Source organism: Scyliorhinus canicula, chromosome 9 (genome assembly GCF_902713615.1).
Source record: "Scyliorhinus canicula chromosome 9, sScyCan1.1, whole genome shotgun sequence".
Taxonomy (NCBI): domain Eukaryota; kingdom Metazoa; phylum Chordata; class Chondrichthyes; order Carcharhiniformes; family Scyliorhinidae; genus Scyliorhinus; species Scyliorhinus canicula.
The window spans coordinates 80,851,907-80,862,248 of NC_052154.1; the positions used below are offsets into that span (position 1 = coordinate 80,851,907).

General features: G+C 41.1%; 1 protein-coding gene across 1 annotated transcript; it reads left to right on the top strand.

Annotated features, from left to right (window-relative positions):
* Positions 1-2,140: 2,140 nt before the first annotated feature.
* On the top strand, positions 2,141-10,014 carry LOC119971474 (tapasin-related protein-like). Its single transcript, XM_038807043.1, has 5 exons — positions 2,141-2,291; positions 2,392-2,709; positions 3,546-3,857; positions 5,334-5,453; positions 9,180-10,014. Exons 1-5 carry the CDS (start codon positions 2,237-2,239, stop codon positions 9,197-9,199), a joined length of 825 nt encoding a protein of 274 aa, XP_038662971.1. The 5' UTR covers positions 2,141-2,236; the 3' UTR covers positions 9,200-10,014.
* Positions 10,015-10,342: the final 328 nt, after the last annotated feature.

The window sequence follows — 10,342 nt, forward strand, 5'->3', positions numbered from 1 at the left end:
TCTTATCTCCACTTATTAGGAATGTCTTCAGTTAGGCAGAATGGGTAAAGCTAAGACGCAGATAAGTCTAAACCTTTGAACATGCAGCTTTATCTGGGAGCTCACTTGACGCATTCTCTGTCTACGAGATAGCAACCACAATTCCCCTGTTACAACATTTAATTGTCTCTTCAATTATTCCAGACTATTGTCTCCATTTCGGTTCCTCAAGTCCACTTTCATCATGAATCAACCTCTGCGTGACGAAATGTCTTTCATCTGTTGCTCTTAGTATCTGGCTGGCATTTGCAAGGCTGTACAGGCTGGTTATGTCTTTTCTAGAATGCTACATGGTTAGCGAGGAAACTTTATAGATGTGGAATTGTAATGCTTCCCCCAGTCAGTATTGAGTGATGCTTGCAGAAGAGATTGTAGGTCATTGCGTGCTCTTGACTTTGCTGTTCTCATCCTGCTCGTTGGCGGGAAGCGAAATGCTGTGACACGTTGTCCGGATGATCGCCTTTACACAGCCTGTAAAGTAACTTGTGTCCTGTACCCTAATGCTGTTCTGAATTTCCATCACGATGCGTGTTGTACAGCGCCTTGTACAGTCCAGCAAACAGCTACTTTCAAACAATCAGCCTGAAATTTCACAATCGTGTATATTCGCTTAGTTTAAATAAATATCCCAAACTTCATAATCTGCGAATGTTAAATGTAAATAATCCTTATTGTCACAAGTAGGCTTACATTAACAGTGCAATGTCATTACTGTGAAAAGCCCCTAGTCGCCACATTCCGGCGCCTGTTCGGGTACACAGAGGGAGAATTCAGAATTGTTAGCTGGTACGGAATTTGAACCGCGCTGCTGACCTGTATTACAAACCAGCTGTCTAGCATACTGAGCTAAACCAGCCCTTTGGACACACTACCCTTGTTAAACGACTTTGTCAATAACACACTGAATTCTTTAGCGAGGGTCAGTTTTGACAACAATGTGCTGTTTCATTGGTATTGGACGCCTTTATCTTTCCTGGAACCGTATGGACATGGTTGTTACTAAACAATAGCTGATTATTCAGCGTTCACGTTGTAACAATGATAATCAAAGTGTTTACCAAATATTTTCTGGAAAATACATTGGTGGCAACGATTTTCATTGGTGACAATGTCACTATAATTAACACTGTTTGTAATATTGCGCGGGAAGCAATTTTTGTCCATTGACAGCTCTGGAGTGCCTGTTCAGTGCAAGGACGTTATCAATTGAACATGCCCACAGATCTTGACAGATTCCTAGCTCTTGGATACAGGTAGGCAGAGCAACAGCCCAATTGTTAAGTTTCTCACCTAACAATTGTTTTTATTCTCATTTTCGGTCTCTTTGCCCCTCATACCATACATTTTCTAAATCATGTGACTCCGACTTTTTCCCACTTTTCCCGCTGTTATGCCGTGAATGTATTAACTAGGAAGCTCGACCTGATTCCGACAGACAGTTGAGTTTAATACTTGCTCCTCCTGAAGTCTTTCAAACGCTGCTCCTTCTTTGCTTTATCTGATAATGGCAGCGATTATTATTATTATTGTTGTTTCTTTATAAGTCGAATTCCTATCGATAATAACGGTATCCTGATTTATCTTGCATTCTACCTTCCGCTTTGCAACCCCAACACTCAATGTGCCGGTGAACTGCCTTTTCTGAGCGTAAAGAAAGTTATGATGTGGAGATGCCGGCGTTGGACTGGAGTGGGCACAGTAAGAAGTCTTACAACACCAGATTTAAGTCCAACAGGTTTGTTTGGAATCACTATATTTCGGAGCGCAGCTCCTTCATCAGGCGAGTGAAGAGATAGGTTAGACAAACACCGCGTATAAAGACCATATAAAGGAAGTTGCCATGTACGGTGCCTGTGGCACTGAACGCGGAGCATTGTGACCGTGTCTGTCCCAAACACATAAAACACATCAAATTGCATTGGAAAGCTCAAATAATTCTACAACATATTATAAAACTTTAAAGATGCCTGACAATACACAACTGATGTTGTCTTGAGAGGTGGTGGGATGAGGGTCTAATCTACCTGAAGAAAACGCCTCCATTTCACTCTTGAAACTCGGCCGTTGGAACCACAACCACAAGCGTATCCGCTCGAATGTCATCACGTCATACTTCTCATCAGGGTAAACGCAGTATTATTTTGCATCAGAACCAGACATTTGGGTGATCTTCGCACGTCCAGTACCTATCCCTGAAATGGCAATTAGGGTTGTGCTTCAGAAAGCACAGCTCGTAGGGATTATCTTCATTGGTATTTTCCATAGTCTACTCCTCGTCTTTATGTTTGTCGCTTGCTCTCCATCAGTCTGATTTTTTATATAACTAAAACGATTGTTCATTTTCTTTTATAGTTGTTGCCGATTCTCTGCTTAACGTGACCCAGATCCCGGAGACAATCCATTCGATCGTCGGTACAGATATTGCATTCGAATGTGCGTTTGTTACTTTTCAAGGCCACTCAAATGTGAACATACATTGGTGGAAACTTGGCGAAAATGAATTGATGCAGCCAGGATCAGACAGCAGGAAGCGATTTGTCACTGGAAACGAAAGAGCCTCCTTCAGACTCCTGAATATCACTGTCCAGGATTCTGGAGTCTATTACTGTGGAGTGACACTTCAGGGGAACAAGGCTGTAACTGGAAGTGGATCAAAGCTCGTCGTCAGTGGTAAGAGAAGCGTAAAGCGGTAGGCTGTACAGTCTGTTATTCATGATGTGGAGATGCCGGCGTTGGACTGGGGTGAGCACAGTAAGAAGTCTTACAACACCAGGTTAAAGTCCAACAGGTTTGTTTCAAACACGAGCTTTCGGAGCACGGCTCCTTCTTCAGGTGAATGGAGAATGGAGAATTCTTCAGGTCACCTGAAGAAGGAGCCGTGCTCCGAAAGCTCGTGTTTGAAACAAACCTGTTGGACTTTAACGTAGTCTGTTATTCAACTGAGTAATCAAGATTGGCATCCCTTTCACGCTCCCTTGGGCGTTCCTTTAATGCTTACATTAGAAATAAATTGTTCCAGCAGAAAGATGTTAGGTATCAAATAGGGATGCTCTTTTCACCATCTTAGTTACTCCAGTAATTATTAATTGTGTTCTTTCATGCATTGAGACCCACAGAGGAAACGTTTTCATGGCATTCAAGTGCGGATGTAGATTGTGAAATAACTTGAGGTAGTTTCTATATAAGTAATGTTTTGAACAGTTTAAACTCGTGCTGATCATCAAAGACAAAGAAAATATCTGGAAATAAAAATTTTATTGAGTGTAATTTCAATCAGAACACGAATCTCTCTCTTCCTGTGGTAAAAGGAATGCTCATCATACAGGGAATAAAGCGTTTTAGAAGCAATTCAGTATTTTGCAAACGTTCTACTATATGAATCTGGCAGCAGGTTTGCACACACCATTCTACAAACAGACATGAGACGCTACTAAGTAATTTTATAAAAAAATTAGACTACCCAAAAATAGTCGATATATTAACATTCTTCTTGGACCTTCCACCAGCCCTCCCAACTCCAGTGAAGATTGTTCCCCATGTATCTGAAAGCAATGTACCTGGTTCTTTGACTCTCCTGTGTGAAATGGCTTCATTTCACCCGGCGGGTCTGACTATCACTTGGTACAAAAACAATGAAAGCATTGTGACTGGAATAAACACCACGAAGCAACTCAGCAGAGCCGGAATGTATGACGCTTGGAGCTATTTTGAAGATGCACAACCGATCCGGGAAGGAACTGTTTATAGCTGCCTGGTTACTCACGTGACTCTTCAAATTCCAGCCATGGCAAGTTACATGGTTCCCACTTGTAACCCAGGTAGGATATCATTTTCATAGAGAAAAAAGTGACAATGCAAAATAATTATCTACCGTTATTATCCCGAACGTGTTGTAAATCCCACCACAATAACAGACAATGAAAATAAGGCGCAAAATGTGCTCCGATCTTCCAAAATAGGATCAATATTGAAAACACTGCAATTTCTTATTTATTTCCACTTCACTTACGTTTCCATTTTCAGACCTTCCACCTCCTCTGGAATAGTGCCATCCTTTAAAATGGACAGAACTTCCAGATTTGGTCTGGGGTGAAACTGGCGGTTACAGTTGTGCCGCCTTTCTCCATACTGCCAGATTTACTTCCCACTTGTCATCGGACCAAAACTGACAGTTCGCCAAGTGCAATTGTATCGCGTAACCGTAAATATTGCGACCCAACTATTTTTTTACAGAAGTAATTTCTCGCCACTGTTCTATTTCATTCGGGAAATCTTCCGACTTCATTCAAACTGCGGTCAGAATTTGTCAATTTCCTATTTCAAATCAAGTGGTCGCTGACATAGCGGCTCCTTATTGTAACGACATGTAGATTTATTTAGTCCGGAGAAGGTCTGAAACGTGTGTTGAAGTTCTTCAGTCTGAACTGGCAAATGGAAGTGACACCCTGACGGCTCAATGGCAAATGTATATGAGTATTCCCTGTGCTCACGCGATTTCTAATGGAATGAACTAAAATTCTGCCGTTTATCAAATACTTGTTACATATCGATAATTTTCTTGAAATAATGCCAGACACATACTTTGGAATTAATAATAGTGTTGGGGCCACGGAATGAATTGTGCGCTCATAATTTGCGGCGACAAACCAACGGTAAACCTTCGCACGGGGGAGTCACGATATACCTCCACGTAATGGGCAAAGGGATTTAATACTTGAATTAGTTAATTTGAAAGAAAAATAGTATTTATTTCCATTGCAACGATAGCGACCTCTGGTGTCCCGAGTCTCAAAATAGAATACCGAGATTAAGTATCGGTGAGCCTGGAAATCAAAAAAGCGCAACATGGGTGATAGCGAGTGTTTTGTTTACACTTTCCCAGATTACCTTCAGGATTTCCACAGGTTGATAGATGCGGTGTGTCACTTCCCCATCCCGAACACCCTTGGCTTAGTTTTTAGAAACTTGCATGAATTTTCATCAAAAACAGTTGATTGGGCAGCGCGCTGGCGCAGTGGTTAGCATTGCTACCTCACGGCACTGAGATTCCAGGTTCGATCCCGGCTTTGGGCCACCGTCCGTGTGGAGTTTGCACATTCTCCCCGTGTTAAGTTGCCCCTTAATGGGAAAAAGTTAATTGGGTACTCTAAATTTTTATTAAAAAAACACGTTGACTCCCCATGCAAAACTGATCGTGCAATTCTTCGATATTAAAATATGTTTGTGGATGTGACTACAGATGACACCCTCCAGAATTCACAGCTCCATATCTGAAAGTTATATCAATCTTCCAGATCGTGACAGCACCTCGTTCTCATCTTATTTACGGATCTTTGGATGCGCAGGGTTCGCACTGATGTTTTTGCTGCTGGTGACTTACTGTATAATGTTATTCATACGGAGCAGCTATGAAGGTAAGATATCACGCTCTAATGTAATTAAAATATAAACCAACATTAACAAACAGCCGCTAGTCAGCAGCAAGAGAAGACCACGATGAACTCAGTTTTCTGTTGGCGCTGGTACAATATGAAACTAACCTTGCTGGGAACATAAAAACATGACTAAACGTTTCGATAGGTATGGAAAGAGAAAACAGATTGTTTAAAACTAATGTAGGCCCCTTACAGTCAGAAACGGGGGGATTCTTATCGGAGAACAAAGAAATGGTTGACGAATTAAATTCGTGCTTTGCTTCTGTCTACACAAAGGAAGGCATGAATTATGTACTGGAGTTTTGAGTAACACAATTTCAGTGAGGAGCTGAAGGAAATTTGTATTAGCAGAGAAATGGTTTAGTGGAAATTCATGGGATTGAAGGCGGATAAATCTCCAGGACTTGATAATCCTCATCCCAAAGTAGTTAAGAAAGTGGCCGGAGAAAAAGTACATCCATTGGTGATCATTTTCAAAAATTCCTTGCACTCTGGAGTGGTTTCTACAGATTGGAAGGTAGCTAATAAACCCAGCTATTCAAAAAGGGAAGTAGAGAGAAAACAGGGAACTATAGACCAGTGAACCTACGGTCGGTAATAAGAAAGAGTCAATTATCAAGGATTTAATCGCACAGTATTTGTAACGCAGTAGTATAATCGGACAAAGTCAGCCTGGATTTATGAAAGGGAAATCATGCGTGACAAATCTTCTAGAATTCTTTGAAGATGTAACTCATAAAAATGACCAAGGAGAACTGGTCGATATGGTTTACTTAGATTTTTAGAAGGCTTTCGAATAGATCTCAAAGCAGATTACTATGTAAAGTTAAAGCACATGGGATTGCAGGTAGTATGAGATGGATAGAAAGCTGGCCAGTAGACGACAAGCAAAACGTTTTCTGATTGACAGGCAGTGACTAGTGGAATCTCGCAGGGATCTGTGCTAGGACCCCAACTGTTCACATTAAATATTAATTATTTGGACGAGGGGACTAAATGTATTAACTCCAAACTTGCAGATGATACAAATTTGGGTGGGAAAGGGAGCTGTGAGGAGGATGAAGAGATGTTTCAGCGGGATTTGGACAGGTTTGGCGAATTGGCATATGCATGGCAGATGTTGTATGTTGGAAGCAAAAATATGAAGTCATATTATTATTTGAATGGGTGTAAATTGAGAGAGGTGATACTCAGCGAGAGCTTGGTGTCCTCGTGCATCAGTCACTGAAAGTAAACAGGCAGGAGGTAAAGAATACATATGGTGTGTTGGTCTTCATAGCGCGAGGACTTGAGTATAGGCTAAGGGATGTTTTACTGCAATTGCATAGGGCATTGCTGAGGCCACAGCTGGAGTATTGTGTGCAATTTTGGTGGTCTTATCAGAGGAAGGATGGAGGGAGTGAAGCGAAGGTTTACCAGGCTGATTCACAGGATGGCAACACTTTTATATGAGAAGAGACTAGGATTGTATTCATTGGAGTTCAGAAGAGTGAGAGGAGATTGCATAGAGACTTGTAAAATGTTAACAGGATGAGACAGGATAGATTCGGAAAGAATGGTCCCGATGGTGGGGGAGTTCGGAACTAGTGGTCATAGTTTGAACATTCGGGGGAAACCTTTTAGGACTAAGGTGAGGGGGGATTTCTTCACCCAGAGAGTTGTAAATCTGTGGAATTCGCTACCACAGATAGTAGCTCAGGCCAAAACGTTGTGTAGTTTCAAGAAGGAATTCGATATAGCTCTTGGCGCTAACGGAATCAATGAGAATGGGGCGAAGAGGATCAGTAAATTGAAATTTCTGATCAGCCATGATCATAATGAATAGCGGACCAGGCTAGAAGATCCAATATACCTCCTCCAGATTCTATTTTCTATGTATGTTTCTATGTATGTTGTTGGATATTAATGTAGGTCTGAGACTGTTTACACTATTTAGTTTAGATTGGCAAGACCTTAAACATATATTGTGTTTCCAGAACACCACCTTCCAACGCACCCTGATCCGAACACCTCCTCTCTGGTATCCAAGAGAGTAAATATGCTAGAAGAATTTTTCCAAAAATTGTTTTCTCCACCATTTAGGCAGAAATTTCACTTTTTTTTATTGCAATGTAGAATTTTGCCTTTGTATTTTCACATCCCTTGGCGTAAACATGGGTTGTGGAATTTGATGATGCTTTCTTGCCTTCACTAGACTCTAAACTGATATTCGATTTACTTGCTGAATCATATTGTGTATTATTGACAATGACGTTTTGAATTCAATGTTTTAGTAAGCAGACAGAGAAAATGTGTAGCAAACAATTGTGGCAAATCTGTATGTTAATGATATTCATTCCCCTGATCTCTTGATTTTGTGTTGAGCTGAGAACATTTTAAATCTATGTTGGATCAGGGAAACGCTTTTGCATGATTAATATCAATGTAAATTTGTATGTTTATTTGGCTTACCCATATCAAACTGGGACATCAATAAAAAACACTTCCAAATCAATATTGGCGCCGAATTCGGTCCACAATCCACCATGCAGGAACTATGTACTCCAAGTCGTCTCAGAATCAGCGGTAGAGTAGCTTTTTTTAAAAAGAGGACCAGTATCACAATCTGGGGACGTCCCTAGCATAGGTCTGCACTATGAGATCGCATTGTTTCTGGTTAGAATGGGACGAAATTTGAGCGAGCTCCTTTATGCAGAGCTCTAAAAATAGCAGGGAGTAAGCTTTAAAGGCGAAGAGTGGTTTGCCAACTTGGATCCAACTACACTTTTACCATTCGGATTATTTTTTTGCCAGACGTATTCGGCCGTCTAGTCTGAGAAGGACAGCACGGTAGCATAGTGGCTAGCACAGTTTATTCACAGCTCCTGGATCCCTGGTTCGATTGCCGGCTTAGGCCACTGTGCGGAGTCTGCACGTTCTCCCGTGGGTTTCTTCCGGGTGTTCCGGTTTCCTCCCGCAGTCCAAAGATGTGCGGGTTAGGTGGATTGGCCATGCTGAATTGCCCTTAGTGTCCAAAGAGATTAAGTGAGGTTACTGGGTTACAAGGATAGGGTGGAAGTGCGGGCTTGGATAGGACTCTTTCCAAGGGCAGATGCTGACTCGATGGGCCGAATGGCCTCCTTCAGCACTGTAAATTTTGTGATTCTATGATTCTATGAAGGGGACGTATGACGGCGCAAGCACGACACAGACGTTGCCTGCCAGCATTTAGATAGCGAACATTCATCTAAAAGGAAGTACGTAAATAACTCTTGTTTCCTCTCTCTTCTAATTCTCAAGATTGGGATGGGCTGCGGTCACCACAGCCGCCAGATCCCAACGTTTCTCGGGATTGGTTCCCCCGGGTTTTTCTGACCAATGTGCCGAAGGACCAACCATTTTAGTTGCAATGATCTGGACGACAATGATCAAAATTCTAAGTTTCCAGCGCAACGTACATTGCATATAGTGTATTAATGATAATGTTGTCACTATTTCAAATTAAATTGGCAACCACTGTCAATTTGGTATAACCTATTTGAAGACACATATTTTGGGGACAGGATATTAGTTCAACGAAATTGCCTGAGTTAATATGATGACTCAGTATGTAAATACACTAACCTAAAGACGAGTGAAGTATTATGATGACAATACTTCGCTTTATTATGTATTTTGTAGGTAAAGGAAGTTAAGACCTAACTTTGCAAAACATCTATTTTACAGACATTGCAAGTCGCATTTGATAACTCGCTCGCTTATGCAGAAGTCGAATTAATTCGTTCTAAGAAAAATGGAAATCCTCGAGGCAAAGAAAAGAGCACAGAATTCGCAGACATAAGGAATGTACGGAAAGAGAGATAGTTGTCGAATGTCCACACAGAGCAAAGAGTCAATTGATGTCCCAATTTGATTTGAGTACACCAGAGAAAAATACAAATTTATTCCTTTGTGTTGACCAGGTCTACAGAAGTGGCATTGGATTGCTCTTGTTTTCAGCAACACCAATCCTTATTATCACCCAGATTAATTCCAAGCCAACGTTACAGCTAAAGCTTTGCAGCTGACTGTAATTTTCCGGTTGAACAGCGAACTGTCAGAAATCCCTGCCACTCTGCCGCGAGAGGGACAACTCAATTTCAGAGTCCACACGTGCGCAGAACAAAGCGGAAACCGAGAAGCTGCCGCCAGTGAATTTCTACTTATGTTTAATATGGGCCGTAAATGTAACTACGGATTGCAATGTCCTGTCTTGTCATAGTTTGACGGGATTACCCTCTACTCAGGTGTTAGTCTGCGTATAAATCTTTGGAAAGGTTAATGTTTCGTTAAATGAGGAGACACGTGTTTCTTTCAACAGCATTTTACCCCATCTTTATTGCTGAACATTCTGGTTCATCGTGAAAACCAAGTCTTATGTTTGTGGAATCTGATATACTTTAAAATATTTTGAAGATTACTGACATTTTAGCTTGTATCTAAAATTTCTAAATCCACTCATAATCATTAATTTGGATGTCTGAAAATGTAAACGAAAAATGAATGTGCTTTTTCATCCTGGTTTGTTGTGTGTGAATAATTCAATGTGGTCAGTTACTTACTTGCTTGTTTGCATTTTCGATGATACGGCCGACGGAATTTCGTTGAGCTGACGTTCGATTAAAGCTACCATCGGCAAAGAAGAAAATTATGCAACAGAGATTATTTCTCTTTTTGGGAACAATTCTTTGAGGACAGAGATCAGGACCATTGATTTGGTGCTGACTGCCAATCTTACCGCGATAATATGAGTCTGTCGGAGCAGAACGGAGGTCTTTGGAAATGCATGTGATTAATGTGGAAGTGAAATTTATGAGTATTGACTATTGTCTGTAAAAGAGCCACGAACT

Coding starts and splice junctions, on each gene's coding strand:
- LOC119971474 (XM_038807043.1), top strand. CDS start 2,237: ATGGCAATTAGGGTTGTGCTTCAGAAAGCACAGCTCGTAGGGATTATC. Junction 3,858..5,333: donor GGTTCCCACTTGTAACCCAG/GTAGGATATCAT, acceptor TCAATCTTCCAG/ATCGTGACAGCACCTCGTTC. Junction 5,454..9,179: donor CATACGGAGCAGCTATGAAG/GTAAGATATCAC, acceptor TCTATTTTACAG/ACATTGCAAGTCGCATTTGA.